Source organism: Battus philenor, unplaced genomic scaffold (genome assembly GCF_028537555.1).
Source record: "Battus philenor isolate CCGP_79_NKW_IND1 unplaced genomic scaffold, ilBatPhil1.0.hap1 SCAF_25, whole genome shotgun sequence".
Lineage (NCBI taxonomy): Eukaryota > Metazoa > Arthropoda > Insecta > Lepidoptera > Papilionidae > Battus > Battus philenor.
The window spans coordinates 10,249,667-10,270,352 of NW_027181688.1; the positions used below are offsets into that span (position 1 = coordinate 10,249,667).

The window sequence follows — 20,686 nt, forward strand, 5'->3', positions numbered from 1 at the left end:
GGAGATCACGAACATAACCCTCTCCATAACTCTTCGAGGGTTTTGTCGGTATACAAATGTGCGAGAATTTTTTAGTAGAATGATGGGTATTTCACAATGTTCATGAAGCCGACCACATAGCGCAAGATTACCATTGAGGCCTTAATTTGGAGTGGGGACCAAAGGCCGTCAAGCACATCGCATGAGATCCATCCACAAGCTAGAAAGCCGAGCTGGTAAAGGTCATCGGTAGACGCTGAATCTAGCGTGGTTTGACCGGTTCTGTTACAAATATATGTGAGAGGGATTTTGTACTGCTGTGAATGTCCTGCGGTTGATATGATGATGATAGGTTAAGCTATTTTTATGGCATTATAAAAGAACTTAATTTAAAGGAAGAAAACGTTATCAAATACGATTATCACATCAGGTGAACGACTAAAATCCGCGTAATAAGCAGGGTAAGAAGGGATCCTGGTGAACTATTGAAATAATTTTTGAGTGTGTATATTTGCTCATCTTAAAATAAGGACAGGACTATAAATGTTTACAGCATTTTAACTTTAAACCCCTGATACGGTGTTAATTTTAGGTGCACCGAAAAAATAATTGAAACGAATAAATCCTTAAAATACTTACTAAAATTGCACAAATAAATATAAGAAAAAGTTAGAGATAATCTAGTTTTAGATACGTATAAAAACTCTGGTATCTCTATGTAATGTTTTTCTATACATGTTTCAATGATCCTCGTCTCCTTCCTGTTTATTTCCTTCCTTTGTTCGGGAACTTTCGTGTTAAGTATCTTATTAGCACCGTGTTCCTTTCTTTCAGACAATACCGCTGTGTATTAGTATTAATTTATCTCTTAAGTAAGGCGTTAACATAAATATAATAAGACCTCACAGTACGTTGTAGTGTATGTTCGTAATTAAGCGCCCATTGTTGTGCGGAACTTGAAGTGTACTATGGATGCAATTACACAGACCCGTAACAATTTTAATAGAGAAAAAGATTTCATACTTAATCAACATTTATATAATAATTAAAATTGTTCATCTGAAGAGGTAGTTGGTGGTGGATATCGCTCGTGCAAACAACGGAAGGTTGTCGAGCTGTGAATAGATAGGTAAGACTCCCACTAGGTGGATCGACGACAATATCATAGCCGCGGAAGTCGCTGGATGCGGGGATGGTAAACCTTGTTATCATGGCGATCTTTGAGGAAGGCCTTGTTTTTTGATAGGGAAATTTTCATGATGGACACGATACCCTGCGCTCTCTAGGGGAAGGATAGGGTTACAAGGGATTCTTACCCACTCAAACTCGTTGATTGTCTACTGTACCTAGAGAGGGGCCGCCGGATCTCCTACGGGACTCGCAATTGCCCCTCAGTACTTTACCTAGACGTATCCCGGAATGAAGCTGTGCCTGCTTCGGCATTTGTCGGAGGCTTGCGCTTTGCAGTAGACGTTAAAATTTAAAATATCTTTACTTAAGTAGACATGTACATGCACTTTTTAATTGTAAATTATTTTTAACATTTTCAGAAAGTCAATGTATTCATTAAGTAAGTAAGTTACTACCGTCTCAAAAGGCTAATCTGCTGAGAAGAGTCGGACAAAAACTCAACAGGTGCAATCATAAAACGAAGTTCAATAATGTTAGAAGTATACAATATAATATCAACACTACAAATGAGCCAACTAACCAAGTTCCATAAATTTAGATCTATAAAAATTATTTTCTTGAATGGTATAAAAACATATTTTAATTTTTTTTTAATTTAAAGTTACGATTAAGAAAGTCTGATACAAATCTAGTGGGACTTTGACATATTGCTTACATAGATTTGCATCGGTCATTACATCAATAGTATTATACTTTCATAAAGTTTTTTTTTATATCCACATTAAATTGTTTAGTTAAAAATAAATCGTTTTAGTATTGAGTTTGACCGTCACAAAACTATACTGGTTACACTATTCCGGTGAAACTAAAAAAAGTATCATTCAGGCTTTACACTACGGTGTGACAGGCGGCCGGGCATTAGCGTTTGCCGCGCCCTCTTGTACGAAGTTTGATACGTTATTGTTTGCTCGCGAGCGACTTTCGTTATAATTAAAGATTCACGCGCGGCCTGTGTGAAATAAGCTCTTTGTTCCGCGGCAGCTTCGTGGGGTGGAGCTTTTTATCGATCACAGGCTGGCTTATTGTTATAAGTAAATTAAATTTTGAATATTGATCTTCTTTTATGTTGTAAATTTAATTATATTATTACCAAAATTATTAAACACACAAAAATGTTCAATAAGGAGAAGTGGACGTTATGTAACTTACTACGATCGTAGGTCGCAAGTATAAGGATAAAATAAAAAAAAAACAATTCCCAAACAAGCTGTATACATATTGCATGTGATCATAGCTAAATTGTCTTATGCCATATGATTACAAACTATCATAAGAAAATCTAAACCTAGAAACCCAGCATTTACGACAAGACTTATAAAGAAAGAAATATTTTATTAACAAACATAAAACAATAAAATCAATTCATAAATCATATCATGAAAAAGTACCAAAAGTTCCGAATTATTAATAATTAATTTAAACTTAAAGAGTGTTAAAATCAAATCAAATAAATAGACATAAATTTTTATTCAAAATTCTAAATTAAAACTCTTTACACAAAACTATTGACAACATCTCTTCGATTCGACCTGTTCGGATCACAAATGCCACAGGCCTGAAAAGAACGAGCATAATAAACTTAGCAAGACTTCGAAGTTAATATTAATTTGATATAAGGAATATTATTACTAAATTTTAAGTCAGTAAGACGTACAGTTCAAAAGATATCGTGATGAGTTAACACACAAGTGGAAGTCTTTTAAATATATGTAGATTCTGTTCTAGACGCCTCCGTATATGCTGTTATATACTCTCTGCTGTACTATTCACCCACACAATTTTTTCACGCATATAGCTTCAGGAAGTGATAGATAATACATACTCGTGAGGGTACTCCAATACATGCTTGCTTGTGAAATTTGTAATATGCAAATTGTGAAGATCCACCGCCTACACCAAGAGGGTTTACATCTTACGTACTAAGCGCAGCCACGCTCTGAAAACGATCCTTAGTGCCGTGCGTTCAAGTAGGCTAAATACCTACTGGGGTCGCAACCTCGACGTTATAAACGAGTATTTGGCCGGCAGAAGTATGCATGAAATGAAACGATGGCTACATTTCATTCAAATTTAATTTCTCTTACTTTAATACGACATACTTAAGTATTTCATTATCAAAGTTAATTCAAAATATTTTAACTGCAGATCATTGTGCGTAAAAACAAATTATTCGTATTACTATTGGGTAGATTGCTAAGTATCAATTCAGACGTAGTATGTTCAATGCTGGACGTTGTCTTCCCTCTAAAAATCTATGAGGGGGAGATCATCTTCCAACGACCGTAACAAGGTCGTGTGTTCACCTGTGAGCTTACATAATTAATTAGTTGGTAAAACCAAAAACATAGCCCCATCTGATTTACAACTTGAAGTGACAGTGGACAAGACCATTAACAAGTTTTAAAGTTTCGTCAAAATTCGTCGTTTTCAATGGAACTGGTAGAGAGCGGCCTGCATCTAGTGCATTCCATCGATCTTAACAATTTTCTGTCGACATTGTTCGCGAACGTCCTGCGCTATGCCTGGTCCGTGTTCTACATTTCAGGCCCCAGCGGCTACCCACTATGTGCAATTTGGCCTTTCTGTGTTTGTGTCGACACGGTAAGATTTCACGTACCTTGTGTTATGCACATACCTATGTGCTTATGTACATACCTACAAAAATTTTTGTACGGATGCTTTTCGGTGGAGCCTATTAATGTATCTGTTTATTTTAAACTTTGAAACTATTGCTTTCTTAAAATTCGAAAAACTCTAGGTTCGAAAAAAATTCTGATGACATGCAAATTTCCTATAACCATAAACTTGTCCATCTTTACAAAGAGCGACTTAACATCCTCCTAATCCAAATCTCCAAATTGATGAGAGAAAATGTATTCAAGTATTCGTAATAGCAGGGAATATGCTTTCCTCAAAGAACGGTCTTGCGCGGCCCACAGTGACCTCACGTGACATAGATTATGACATCCACCTATTGAGGATGGGTGGGTGGTAGGCACCCACGCCGCGTAGGCTCGTTGGTCACCACTCGAGAACCTCTCAGTCCCAACGGTCGTCGGCCGCCCTAGCGACGTGCCCGCCCACTGCCACATGACACGGTGAATTTTCGGGTATTATAAAAAAATGAGGACATGCTTAACCCAAAATTTAATAAAAAATTCATCAGTTTCAAAAACCGTCTAAATTAACTTCTCCGTAAATATTTTATTGTACAAAGAAATACATTTTGTATTTACAAAAATGAATATTCCATTTAGGACTGTTACAGCCTTGAGGCCATTTTCCCTTTCGCATTATTCGTCCCTTTCGCACCCGAGAACCGCTAAGAACTTTGTATATACATTTTTGTTTAAAATTTCGCCGAGTTGCAGTTACTCTAGTGTTGGCACGTGCATATTTCATACGGTGTCGATAGATTTCTCCATTCTCTCTTTTATCACGACACTCGCCAGTGAAATATATTCACTTCAAATACAAACTTAAGTTGTTTTCAGCTGGGAGAGTGCTCTTTGTGAAAATATTTTACTGCTTCGCAACTGTTTTATTATACGAAATTAAAATAAATTTGTTTTTATTTACATGATTATTTCTAATGACTATTTTTTTATTTTAACGAAGATTCCAAATTCTTCGTTCTATATTCATTAATATTCCATTTTTAAATCTAAATTTATTATAAATGAACTAAAACATGCTTTTGTAAACTAAAAACAAATACGTTTTTACGCTTAATTAAATCAAAATAAAAAAATATTTATCCATCCAGAATTAACAAACAAGTTTAAACAGTTATTATTGTTAACTATATGTTCTCTATGACATCTAATTACGGATAAAGAGATTTGTAGACGAACTGAAGTACCCAACATAGTCCAGCGAATTGGTAGCGGGCATGACGGTCACAAAGCGCAGAACATATGGCCACATGGAGACCACAGACCGACAAGTGCAATGTAGGAAGGTCACCAAAAATTTGAATAGATGCTTTAACAATCTTGTTAAACGCTGGATGCAAATCGCTTCCAACGAAGCCTATATTCAGCAGTCAATAAACTATGGTTAAAATAATGATTAAATTGAAGCCATCTTATTGTGCTATTGGGTTAAAATATGCAAATTTTTGATTGATATAATTTGTAGAGTAATTGATATTAAAAATGCCATTCGGAATTAACAAAGCTCAAGGTTTATCCAAGTTTTACATTAACTTTATAAATAATATTACGTAGATAGAATACGTTTTTATTGAAATATAAATAAAAATAAATATATTTTGAAATGATGTCGAGGTATTTATAGCTATTTATAACTTAACGATTAAATGGTTAAGGGAAATTATTGAAATGAGAGTTGCGATTCCCATTTTCAAATAACACTTATTTTTCAAGTACATTATGTATTTATGATATTATTAATTATCTCTTGTATTGCGTCAACTACCCGCTACTTATCCTTCTGTAAGAAATTGCCTCGAGTGAAAAGTCTAATGTACTTTTTTTTTAGTAATTATAACATTATTATTTTTTCTGTTACTTGTGCAATAAAGAGTATAAAATTAAAATAAAATAAGTATGAACCTGTGCCACATTGCCTCTATTCACCCTACTTTTTTATTGCTTCGATATAACAATGTCTAATAATGACATTGAAGTTGTGAAAATAATTCATATACATTTTAGCTAGACTAATATTAGTTAGTTTTAAGTAAATGTTGCCTACATACAATAATTAAATCATTCAAAAGTGTTTAAAATGAGTTATCATATTCCAACACTGCGTACGCATGTGATGTCACATATCACTCGTGCATAAATCAATAAGCAGTCGATGACCTGCATCGATATCGACAAGTCTGTCGCAAGCACTACATCGCCTGTGTAAACCGAGTATAGGGGTAAAGAAAACAGAGAGCAATGTAATTATACAGGCTGATGGAATTTGGCGCCCACCCTCACAGGTCTACCGTAAATTAACATTAATATTAACAACGTATGAACTTCTACGTTGACAAGGTGTTTTGAATATATACGGTGTTTTACGAGGACAAATTTTAATGTCTTGGTTTTTCATAGTCTGAATTTTAAATGAATTTTTTAAAATTAATTTATTCATTTTTATTCCAAAGATTGCTACAATGACCGGTTGGACGTAGCCCGCATCCAGCGACTTCATTCGGACTTCATTATGTCGTCGATCTAATTGAGAAACCTTATGGGCTCTACGGCTGCTAGTTGCACGAGCAATGTACCTCGCCAACTGCCAATTCAGATAAGCCATTCTTCGAGCTGCGTCAATGACTTTGGTTCTAATGCGGATCTCCTTATTTCTTATTTGATCTTGCGGCGAATCTTCGAACTCAGACCGTTTCATTGCTCTCTGGGTTACCTTGAGCCTTTTCATGATGCCCATAGTAAGCAACCACATCTCACATCGATATTTAATAATATTTAAAAATGTTATTTTAAATGTTCACACTGAAAATTTTCATCAAACTTATAAGCAATAACCTGAATTGCATATATATGTTACAATGAACTCACAGCTGTTTGTTTGTTATTTTCTTATTTGTTTAGTTTTGTCTCTAAGTTTTATTTTTAATTTGTTGCAGTAATTATAAAATATATATTAGTTAAATTCATTAATTTAACGTAATAAATGCCGTGTCCCTTTAGGTTTAAAATACTTATTGGTTTATTGGATGCGGGCAGCGCAAGGCCAGTCATCGCGGCGATCTTCGTGAGAGACCTTTTCCTTGCAGTGGACGCTTACCGGCTGGCATGATGAAGATGTTGATGATTGTTTCGTTTATTAAAAAAAAACTCATTGCTTTATATATGTTTATACTTTTATTTATATATATGATATAAGTTTGTAAGATTTGATAAACGACACTGAATAAAAAATCCATTCCTACGATTCATATGAAAAGTTATGAATTTTACATATACTTTTTTATATATTATGTAATGTTATTTAGCTTATTACAAATAACAAGATTTCTTCATATATTTGTCATAAAATAAATTTTGTGAATGGATTTTATAAAATTCAAATTTAACTACGAACAATGTAACGATTTCGCTAAAAAGTCTTGATACAAAAATTTATTTCTAATTTTAAAACTAAGTTTGTATTCGGGGTGGAGGGGGGCATAAGTTGTTAGTTCAGAATATCAAACAGTCCGCACATAGCACGTTCGATGCAATTAATAATTCATTTTCGAAGAGCTTTTGAGAGTACACTTAGTTGCACCGAAACTGTGCTGCATTCCATTCGAAAGTTCGCTTCGACCGGTCCGAATATTTATTTAGTTAAAATCACGCTTTTTGCGTTAGAGGATTGACAGAGTTCAGGCGAAATGTATAATATATATAAATATATTATACATTTCGCCGATATTATATATATATATTTTATACTCTGAAAACCGGTCCGATTTATACTTCCTTGAATCACTTCTTTAATTTATATATATTATAACTAAAACTAGAAGGACCTATGACAAAAACAAGGTTCCAGGTTTCTAATTTTAACCTGATGAGCATCGCAATGTTATTAATTTTCTTCATATTAGTTTAGTATCCACAACTATTAACATTGACGACTCGTGAACCGTTTTGAGAACAATTTCAGAAGCGCCTAATTTGGTCAAAACTAGGAGATTAGAATTTGTAAGATTATAATTAATGATATTTATGTACAATGCACAGGCAAGGTCGCAAGAAGTTGTTAAATGCGGACAGCGCATTTCCAATCACCTGGCGGCTATCTCTTAACATAATGATGATGATGATGATTATAATGATGAAGATATCAGCTCATGCTCGTGCAACGGTAATCAAGGACATTGCCTTCTCTACATCGTCCGCTCGTAGTTCAGTGTGACAGTTTTGGGGTGTTTCCATGGGGATATTTTATTTTTTAATTACGCATTCCGAAGGAAAAATAAAAAAGCAGCAACATTTTTTTCCGCTAATTTATATTAAATATACCTTAGACATATTCTATAGCAATTTTCAACCTAATCGCCATACAAAGAAGAATCAGAAAAGCCTAAACAATTTTTTAATGATTTCGAATTAAGTCGAATTTTATTTTGTAATTCTGGAATCCTGTCTCATATGCGTTCATTTACTTTAGATACCATCGTAAATTATTTTACTGAAATTGGTGGCAAATATAAGGATGTTTAAAAGTAACCATTTTTCAGGTCAAGACGTTTTTGGAGCACTCTTTAAATTATAGAGGGTAGAGGAGGGGGCAAAACTAGTTTCTATAAAAGTATGCTCTTCTGACATTTTCATATTATACTCAATAAATAAAAATAGATTTTCGTTTAAAATGCGTCTGAATATCGAATACGCAACGATTTATTTAACAAGCGAGGCACAGATGTAGATTTAGGAATAAAAATAACACTTCACATATCATTTTAACAATAATCATGTGGTCCAAGAATATAAAACTATTCACATCTCAACAATAAACAACTGGTGGCGGTCACTGTAAATGACCGTAAGTGCATAATAACAGTAATAAATGGATAAGAGAACAAATATTATTTCAAAGATTTATTTATACAAACTTAGAATCAAATAGTTACAAGCTTTGCAACAATATCGTCTCACATTTCTAACCGAGGGGATATCCCATCAATGACGTATGTGCACGTCGTGACAAAAAAAAACGGGCCGTAGATTACCGGGTCGCAGCGAGGTACACTACAGAGCAATTAAGCTCGCGAGCCATCGAATAGCGATAAAGTCAATAGGGACATAGAAGCTGGGCAAACAGAGACCGCTGGAAGCGTTTAAATGGGAAATTAATAATTCATGCTTTGGGTACGGTCGCGTTCGTGTCGCCGTCAAATGCGATGGGTACTGAACAGCCTCTTCCCCTTTCCTATGGGAAGGGAGTAAGGGGGCTCTGGTGAAGGAGGGTACACTAGTTTTTTGTCAACAAAGAATTATAACACGACAGATGTTAACTTCAATTATCTCTAACAAATATTACCAGTGCAGTTAATTTATCTCTGAACCGGTAAATTAGTTCCGCGTTATAGAAAATGACTTTTTACAATTATATTAAATTAAATTTTATAGCATCACGTGGTTCAATAAATAAAATCCTATTATGAACCAGACAGCAGTTGTTTTAGGAATAAAATTGGAAACAAAAACACAAGCCATAAAACATATTTAAATGTTATATGATTGCGACTTAACTTCTTCAAGGTGCTTCATCATTTCAACCCATAGACTCCCACTGCAAAGCGCAGGCCTGTCCATAGGCTATATATAAGAGTATATACCATAATCCCCATGCTTAGCAGGTGGATTGGCGATCGTAGTGTACGCAGAGGACGCTCCTAACCATCCTCTAGAAACTTGTTTGTGAGCAGTGGCAGTCCTATATAATTAATGTACAATGTGAATTATATATAAGACTGTATCCCGGTAATCGAAACTGCGACATTGTAGCAAGTCCCAACCTTAGCTGATTTACTACTAACTCAAGGTGGCTAAGTAAAGCCTATTTGAAAGAATAAATATTTGTTTCATTGTTTCAAGGGTGACTTCAAAATACCCATAACAGCGCTCACCATAGATTTATTTACAACAACTAAGTCCGAGTAATCCGAAGTCCGCCAAGTTCTAGTCCCTTAGACGGACACTCTATGTAGAGTTTGACTGTGAGGAACCACGGAAGAGGTCCTCCCGTGACCTCTGCTTGGGCAGTCAATAAATATGCTTTCAACAATCCAATTCTAAGGTACCCGCTGCCTATTCTATATTGCCTATATTTATTTATGATAAACCTCTTAACGAAAGAGGCAATTAATATAATCCCTTTGTAATTAAGCCGCTGTTATTTTGTATTTACGTAAAGTGGATTCAATAATGTTCATGTGAGTGATACATGATGTTTCTTCTTAATTCTTATTTTTTTATTAGATTTCGATTAGACAGATTGATGGGTTACAGGCGAAAAAGCTTTAAAAGAGTTTAATTGTCAGCAAAAAGCTTCAAAGCTTTTGCAACTTAACTAACCCTGTACATTTATTCTTTTAGAATACGACTATTCAATAACTTCTAGTAGTACAAAGTCTGGAGGCACATACAGTAAACAATCATTTATTATAACATCTTACACTATTATCGTTACGTTATTTATGATTTTTGAAATAACTAATTTTCGATTAGGCTCTACCATACATAAATTGACATTCATTCCTTTAAAGTTTTTACTGAAAACCATAAATCTTTTTAACCTATAACTAGTCGCAATGTATATGAAAGCGTAATTAGTTTCTGTCCCAATTACACTTTACCTTTTCCTTTGACCTTTCCTTTATGGTACTGAAATAAAACTAAGAAGAGAATAAAGATAAGATTGATAAACATACCAGTAGGCTATAAAAATTAGTAACTCTTTGGTGGTCCCTAAACCATCTAGTTATAAATTTACTTAATTTCATTACACTAAACTTATAGAATCTCTTAATAGCCTGAAGGATTTTTTAGTTAGAATCAATTATTCTAATACTTTATTAATGATATTGTAAAAGTACATTTACTTCCTTGTATCCCGGCCACAGCTAGATCAGTTAAGTTACATTTATAAAGTTATCAGGGAATCTTTATTCATTTACCACACGTAGACACTGGTATGCAGAAGCGGAAGAAAAAAAAACGAAAATAAATATTTAAAAAAAAATTAAAAAAGTATTTGTAAAAACAAGGCTATGGACACTAATGTCTATGAAATAAAGGTAAAAATTAAAATGAAAAAACGAATAGAAATTTACAGCAATAATCTCATAACATGCCTACGCATATTCGACAGTGCGGACAGGTTTTATTTTTATGTCATTAAAAGACGAGATGAATAGAACGTTTATAGGATAAACACTCCCTGCTTACTATGCGGTTTAAGGATAACGAAATATAAAGCTTTTTATCGCCCGGATGCTTGTGAAGTTGGTTCTTTTTATGTTTGTAGGTGTGTTTGCATTGTAAAAAACGTTAATTGTTGGAAATTGTTTATTGTATTGGTAAATACATATCAGTGAAAAAATCGACATGGCCGTGTAAACAGGCAAGTTGAAGTGGCATTTCGTAAGTCTGATAAGCTTGCAGAGTAGATGTTCGAGTAGACCATTGGCCGGCGCGCGTAGGGTAGAAAGTCCAGATCTGCCTTTATAGATTCCCAAGAGCCGGTAGGAAGCTGTCTGCATAAGGCGGATTGCAATGACCTGATAGGGTTTTCATCGACTTTTAGGTCACAGCGGCCATTTGTTCTGAAGCTACATGGCCAACCCGCTGCCACTGCCTATTGTCGATCCGCTAAACTATCTCTTACTTATAATTTTGTATGCTAATTAATGATATAAAATTCTTAAATAAAATACCGCCAATAATCTCTTTCAATTATTTATTTTAATCCAGACCACTTGTTGAGAGAGCACAATTAATTTTATAACTTCGGGGCACGAAAATTTAATTATCGCTTGTTATTTTATCACAGGCATGGTTTTTGAAGCTATCGCAGTAAATGTCGTCATTTTTTAAATTTATTCATTTTACTTTGAATACCTTATAGTGACCACTTACTCAAACACAAGCGCCCAATTTGATAGAAATTAGAATTAAATAGAACTTTTTGATAGGTTCTACTGCTTTATCGAAATTGAGAAATTTCGCGGATTTGATGGGGCATGTCACAGGGGGTGTTTAGTATCTTAGACTTCGTTTTAGGTGACAAAGTAGGAGGTCTACTTCGAAAGAATCGGTTAGGGCCGATATATATTATTTTAATTACCGGATTCGGAGGCAGCCAAGTTTATAGATCGCTTGGGCAGGTGTTCCACGGAGTGACCTACGTCAAGGATACCCGAGAGCAGAACTCGACTTACACTGTCACTTAATACGCGTTTACCATTACGAACAAGCAACGCCCGAGAGAACCGAACCTCGACCTGGTAAGTTATGTAGAGCTAGCTATCAATCAATTTAAAATTACCAAAGGTTCCGAATGCGCCCTGATCTGCAACCATAAACCACAACATACTCAGACGGTTTATCTTTGTGAACGACTTCTATTAAATTTCTTAGTAAAATAGTTATATTCCAATGCATTATTATTACTAGTTTTGTTTTGACCTCCCTCTCATGATTATCATAATTAACAGTCTAACATCACCGAGTATAAATCAAAAATAGATGTTCATTAAAAATACTTCCACACTTTCAGATTTTGTCTACTTATGTAAAAATGAATCCATATTTCTGTTGTTCGTGGCATAGCTTGATGACGTCTTTGCGGATATTATTCATCTTTTTTATAAATTTTTATTGTCCTTTGTGTATAATTCTTATGGAACTAAATTAATGTTTATAAGAATAAAACATAAATTGCTTGGAAATAGTTGATTGTCTTTGGCTTCAATCTTCAAAATTTATGTTCTTTACATCGCCAATTGTATATGTATTTGTTCTCATATAAAAGCATCAACATTATATACTTACGTAACATAAAATATGGACCTTCTTTCTGATTCTTATCGGCTATAACAGATTGCCAAGCAGAGAAGAGCGACAAAAATGAAATAAATTAATAAAAAAAATCATAAATTGTCGATCAATATGAGTTCTGTTTAAAGTTCCAACGTTCAATAATTAAATTTTATCTTTATATATAAGTATTGTTGTGTACCAAAAAGCGTTACAACGATACGGTTTGAATATATTATTTAGAGCTTAGGATTATGTCAATCGGGTAGGTTAGTATTGAATAATAAAAATAATCTAGAAAATGTCCTTCTACGTAATGGTCCGCCAATTAGTGTAAAAAGAAACATTCTCAATTAGTGCGTCGATAACGTAATGTCCCCCGGACGGAATTATTTTCGGGAGTGCTTTCGAATTAGGCCACTCTCTCACGCTGTGCGCGCCGTGTCACTTGTATCGTTACGCCGTGTATAGGACGCCATGCACGATATATTTATTGTTTATTTAATAAAAGAAGTCCGTTTCTTTATTCGTATTTACAATATATTTATTTCCAGACCGAGAACTTTATGGCATTGTAACAAATGGATGAAAGTATACATACGTAAATAAAATAAACATGTACAACAAATATTGTAACATATATATATAAATAGTGTATATACTATAACAGTGGTACAATTTACATCTACCTATTAACATGCAAAATTATTAGCAAGTTATATGTGCTAGCAACATAGTTACAGCTTGTTTTCTTTTATGATCCTATGTTCAGTTAGGTACCTTTGTCGATTTTTATTACCAATTTTGGTATTTTTTAATACTATGTATATTTCATATGTAATTTCATATACTACTGTATAAAATACAGCTTGTAGTTAAGAACGTAATAAATATGTTAGTGAATAAGTAAATAAAATAATAATTATTTTAAAGGTGACTATGACGTCATTATGATAAGATGAAGAGATCTTTCATTAATTAATTTAATTTTATACTTTGAATCATCCTTTATATAGTTCTGTGGTGATTAAATATATTAAAAACAAACTGTGCTCCCCTACAATGACATTTTACAAATTAAAATAAAGTTATATGCGTTCAAAACCTCATAATCCGATAAGAGTCTTCAACTAACTAGGTTTTGTGATCATCGTTTCAGTCCATAGACACCAACTGCAAGGCATAGACCTCCCAAAAAGATATCGATGGGGGATATACCATAATCGCAACGCTTGGCGGGCGGATTAGGGAATTGCAATGTGGTTTTGTGGTACACAGAGGTCGCTGCTGCCCGTCTTTTGGGAAATTGTATGTGAGCCGTAGCAATCCTATATAATAATTGTTCAAAGTGTGAATTGTATAACATCCCGGGAATCGAATCCGCGGTCCTACGGTCGCGAGTCCCAGTCTTCTATTGCTGGGTTTTTGCTTAATACTAATAATCTGTCATTTCTGTAACATTATGATAATAATAAAACTGACTGCTTTACTAAACACTATTAGGCACAGTCTGTGTCGTACAGTAAATTACGCCGAAGTAAGTTTTTATACTGGTATGTGGTTATAGACGATAGTGAAAGGAGATGAAATAGAGATCTGGGTATAGAGAAAGTGAACTTAATCATGATCGTCATCACCATTTCATCCGTCCCATCCATCCCTCATGGATTTACTCTATTGTATGTTGTATTGTCGTACACAACTTTACCAACTGTACCAAACTTTTTCCACTAAAATCGAGTCATCAGTTCATATTGCGAGCGGACACCCTACACGGCGTTTGCCGACAGTCACTACTCCAGGAGCTTAAGTCCTTATCGAGCATCTGTTCTGCGTACTATGTGGTCTGCTCACTTCATATTTAGCTAAATAATCTGCCGGGCCAAGTCGGTTACTTTTGTCCATCTAGAGATCACATTTATAATAAGGCAAAACGTTTTGACTATGACGTTATTAAAAACTAATTTAGTTTCATGAACAACGTCCCAAATAATTACTAAATATAAACATAATAAGCTCTGTAGGAGACATACCAGATGGGAGAAGTGGAGCGTTTAGGTTCCAACGAAAAATAGGTTACAATTCTGACAATAGATATAAAACAGAATTCGGATGCCGGCAAATAAATCATGCAATCTCTGACGCCGGGAGTTTGCGCGAATTCGTGCAATTTATTCACGGCGGAATGCAAATTGGACCAATTAATTTTTGTAGTGCGACAACCCTAACATTAATAGTCATTATCAGTTATGTACAGATGTGTAGATATTTAAAAAATGTCACGCCTTTGATAATTTAAATCGTGTTTTTACATTTCAGACAATGGTATTATAGATCTGCATTATGCTTTTTGGTATTTTATCCTAAAATTGAAAGGACAGACATTTTGATATTAAACAAAGAATTGGGACGAGGAATAAAATGCATTAACTATATATAATACACTTGGTAAAGTAAAATATATGTTTACATTTTAAACATTTTTATTAAATACATTTTAATAATAAAAATGATTTCAATTTTAGAATAAAATATGCTGTTAACTTTATTTATAGTATAAACTATCTATCCACGAACATCATCTGTATGTCAGCCTATAGACTCTTCTGGCTTCCCAAAGATCGTCACGAAGTCAGGTCCATACTTTGCGATCGTATCGACGGTCCACCTAGCTGAGGGCCTACCTACGCCGCGTCTCCCTGGCTCGTAATCGACTCTTGAGAACCTTTCGACCAAAACAGATCACCTTCTAAGCATGGCGATTAAGTCATATTCCCCCACACATAATAAAACCAATACGCAAAAAAATTAAAACTTTTACAAAGTAAAGCATATAAGGAATTAAAGGCGCTCAAATAAAACATAAAACAGGAATTGAATTTAAAGCTGTCTAATGTCTTGCTGTTTACAGGTCTTTGCTTACTGCAGCGTACCTTATCATGACCTTATTTTATATTCTATTTTACTGCAAAAATATTGTCGTTTGTATAGATGTTACAAAATATTTTACCTATAAAATGTCTCTTAACCTTCCTAGTTTAATTTATAATATTTTAGTTACCGGATAACGAAGAAATTCTCTTAAATGGACTCGTTCTTCGAGCAGCACTATGGTGCTTTCAGTATGCGAGTAATTTTATTAATTAACTCCCTTGGCTTCTTACGTTCGGACATTACTAGGAAGCCAACGCCAAGGTATAGATATAGTTTGATCTGCGTACATAGTTATACAATAAAGAACATCTTATAAAAATTTTATTAAGAGATGTTGTTTCTTATATTCTGTATGTTTTTTCAGTAGCTGAGACGTCTACAAACCGGAAACGGATAATGATTCTGTATTCCGTATACATACAAAGTGATTAGTTATAATTATAAAAGTCTTTAAAGCTTTGACACCTATTCCTAAACACAGTGTGTGCGGTGACCGCATTGAAACATTGTATTATTTTTAATAATTAATGACTTAACCTCGCAGAATGTACAACCTTTAAAATTAACGCTATAAACTAAATACGTAATACTCACAGAGAACGCTGAGCTGTACAGTGCTCCGCATAGGTACGTCCCTCTGCAGCGCCTCGTGCCTTGCTTCGCATGTGAAATCTGCGTAGTCGTCGTCAGCCGACGCCTTGAAGTGAACCCTGTTCAGAGAAATTAGGTTGAGATGACTGAAATAAGCTCCCACTTGACACGAACGGGTTCTAGAATTGCTCTGTCAGCGTGATAGAGTGCCGCATAACAGGCATCGATGTTATCTGAGTTTTACATTTATTTTTATTAATAATTTTCATTTTAAATTTCGGGTTGAAATTATTTTTTAGCATTTTAAAACAACATTTATGAGATAACATCTCTTAAAATATGAAAAGGGTTTATGAAAAACATTCATCTGAATATATTTTTTTATTTACTAGATAGAGTATATGTAATAATAAATGATTAAATTCGTCCAATATTGGGTCCAACGCTTATGTTTTACAATACTCGTATTAGTCTAAACATAATATTAAGTTGAATAAATATAATAATTTTAAAACGTTTTTTACGCATCACAGACACACACACACTTACATACATACATACATACATATATATATATATATATATATATATATATATGTATGTATGTATGTACATACATACATATATATATATATATATATATATATATATATGTATGTATGTATGTATGTATAAATAATTAAAAGATTAATGTATATATAAATCTATATGTATATATATATATATATATATATATATATATATATATATATATATATATATATACATATAGATTTATATATACATTAATCTTTAAAAATATAATTATAATAAAAATATAAATAAATGAAATAACTAAAACTTGTTGATGCAATTTATCTGTCATTTCTTAAATCTGTTGCTATTCAAAAGTTTTATTTTTTAATGATATATAGTTTTGTCAATACTTAGAGTGCCAGTATGAAAATTTGTTTAAATTGAATTCATAACCAAACATTAAATATTGTTAACATGATGTAGAGCCTGATTAGAAAACATCATTATGTTCGTGTGCACGTGTTATTTCAATTATCGTCATCGTTAATTGACAGTTTAATGTTATTTAATTATTTAAAAGGTTAGACGCATAATAATGTATTTATAAACTATCAGTAAACGCATTATACGTAGTGTGAGAACAACTTTTGGAGAAATCGAATCAGGAATGGATTCAATCCGTAGTAACAAACGTGACGCAGCGAGATTAGCAATGGAAAGGCAACATCGTGTCCAGAACAGAAAGCCTTAAGGTTCTGGAATGGAGATCTCAGCCTCACATGCGCAGTGTAAGACGTCCGCCCATAAGGTGGACAGACAACGGGTGCAGACCGCTTCCAATATAATGTTGATACAGATTAAACCAAATCTTTGTTACTTTCATTTATTACTCGAATTTCCTGCGACTTCGTCGGCGTAGAATCTAACATATTTTTATTATTTAACTATTATGACAATTTTACAGAATTTCCCTAAAATAAAAATAACCTAAGTTACTCATTATTACATCAGCTACGTGCCAGTGTAAGTCCTATCAAAATCAGTGTAGCTGTTTTAGATACTGGCCGGAACAAACAAACCGACCAAAATTATAAAAAATTGTATTTTTGGAACATGCACTATATACATATTTAAATGTTACAAACGCTGTTATTTTAATTTAACTACTATATACATATTATACTTATGTGTCTAGATTTCATGTGATTGTTATGTATGTAAAGTAAAAAGCATTTTAAAGTTTGATTATTATTACGTATTATTATGTTATGTGACAACGTTTTAAAATCTGCCTACCTGATATCTCTGCTCCACAAGATTCACTGTTAGACAATGCCTATGTGGCAAATAAGAATAAATAAATAAAAGTGTACATGTAATAAATTAAATGTTATATTCATTAACATAAGTGATTATGTATTTTATTGAAATAGCTAATGTTTTGACGTCATCTAACGAATGCATTGCGAACGCTCGTTCCGACGTTAATTGGATTTGGTTTGCGGAGTTGAAATTTCTATATTAGATAATTATAGTGAGCTGTTCTAGCTATTAGCAAAGAAACGGATAGATTCGCTATCTGCTTTGTTTTCTATATTTTATTCGTAAAACTTTTGTAAGCAGTTACATATCAGATACATTTATTAGATGCACGTGAAGAATGAAAAGAAGCCTTGGTGATATGGTAGTATAATTTTTTAGAATTATCTTATTGCTTTTTTCAGGAAAAATGTTATGTTGTTTCTTGAGATGAATCGGTCGACAAATACCGGAAAGCCTAGAGTAGAACTTGTGGGTACAAAATAGACGGACAACCTTGTTAAGGTCGTCGGAAGCTATTACCTCATATAGCTTTGCCTGCATGTAGCTTTTACTTTTCTTCGTTTCAGAAGTTAGGTTTCACTCGAACGAAGATGCTGTATATACGAGTATAAACATGCGTATCAGTCTAAAATGTACGTATGTTTGTTTGGACGTGTAAAATTAATACTCCGATAGGTAAAACCGATTTCGAATAGCTCGGTAATAGGTGCTTTTACCTTACACTGCATCAGAGGTTGCGTCTCATTCGGTATATCATGAAGATACTGAATCAGGGAACATCAGTCTAAATGTATGTATCGTTGTTTATGTACATAATAATGATGCACAGATTAAACATATAAAATCTATTTAGCAAACGACGGTAACAGGTGCTTTTACTTTACATCGCTTCAGTTATACTTCAGATAATGTTAATATTATACCATATCCATTCAATTTGTGTTCGTGTATATTTTAAATCCTTGGAGGAAAAATGAAAAATTAATTGCCCTTATTTTCCCTTTAATGACCCTACCAGCCGTATTTAATTCGGAACACAAGCCGACTCATAATCCCTCCCCCCCTTTGTCATGGCGGACTTAATCCGGCTAAATCTTTAATAATATCCCATTTATTTCCCGGTTGGGAAATACTCGAAGCCCGTAATGGAAGAGGGGGCCATGGTTATCAAATATTGTAATTTCCGACTTTTTTTCTGTCATTCCGAGATATTATCTGTTATTTCGATATCCGTTACGCCCGGATTATGCCTGTAATTGCATTATTTATGATATTTACACGTCAATGGATACAGCAGTTAGGTGTAAAATGTTTACAATATTTATTTGAAACATTCTAACAGAATAATAAAAAAAATATCTTATAAGCGACGAAATATTAAAAGTTCTATTAAAAAAGACATCACTGTCAAATATATCATAATCATTAATTTTTTAAATTAAAATGTAACGGCGTTTTTTGACAGTACAAAGTTTGCAGGGACAGATAATAAACAATAATTATTTTAAATATATAGTTACTATATTATCAATATGCTATTTATTATTTCTGAAAACCATTAATTTTTGAATATGTTCAACTTAGTTATACTTCACTCTTTTCACGTGTTTACATTTTTAATCAATTACTCTGTATAGTTGTTATTTATGTCTCTACATGTTCATGAAAAATGTATAAAGAATTGTATTCGGTTTTAAGCATTTAAAACACATGTCGAATCAAAGTGGCTGTCAATTATTTTTGTAAGTTAAAATGAAAATAATTTTAAATCCACTTCACACGTGAAGCACGATGTACGATACGCTCCGAACATTTTGGAGTTGGCATTCGAAATGACATTTACATTTTAATGCGAACGATGAATGGGCCTTATATGCGTTGCCTTTTTAATCATTTTAAAATTTAACGTTTAAGAAAAAAGTAAAAATGTTTTATTATAACAGTCTCGTTGAGAAATAAATTAATTTATTATTAAATCATCGTTGTTTTACCGCCTCATATACCTTCGAAGATAACTTATACTCCGATTACCAGGATTCATCGTTATATAATTCCAACTTTGTGCGTTAATTATATAGGACTGTGGCAGCTCGCAGTATAGCCTCCTCTGCGTACAATAATACCACATTGCGATTGCTAAACAGGGTAGTAATTATGGTATATACTTCCGTAGATATATTTGGGAGAAGCCTATATTTTTTGTGAGCCGTCTATGGGTTGAAACGACGAAACAAACCTTCTTTATGTTTAGACAAATATATAAAAATGCATAAGCTTAGTAACACATTTGTGAATTCTTTTCATGTATATAGAATTAAAATTTTAAATAAGTGAGCTCGCAAACGACAGAGAATTTTTTTTACATAATCCTTTAACTGAATTATTGTATTTCATAATACTGTGAAACCATACAACTGTGGTGAGAATAGAAATTAAATGAGAACAACTCAATAACAATTAGTCCGTATATTTGTCTTGACCTATATGTAATTGTTTGTTATTAGATGAATTAAACCTTGTTTATGGGAGACTATGTATATACCACAAGCTTGCAACTGGCGTTACACTTGAGGAGGTGACATGATGATCGTTTCAGCCGTAGAACAACCACCGCTGAGGCTTCCTCTTTTGATTTCTAA

General features: G+C 33.4%; 1 protein-coding gene across 3 annotated transcripts in view; it reads right to left on the reverse strand.

Annotated features, from left to right (window-relative positions):
• Positions 1-20,686, reverse strand: part of sns (sticks and stones) — a 332,324-nt gene that overhangs the window by 91,685 nt on the left and 219,953 nt on the right. For all 3 annotated transcript variants that reach the window (XM_068768331.1, XM_068768332.1, XM_068768330.1), the window contains exon 7: positions 16,212-16,327. In XM_068768331.1, coding sequence (XP_068624432.1) covers positions 16,212-16,327 — 116 coding nt within the window. The remainder of the gene's footprint in view (positions 1-16,211; positions 16,328-20,686) is intronic.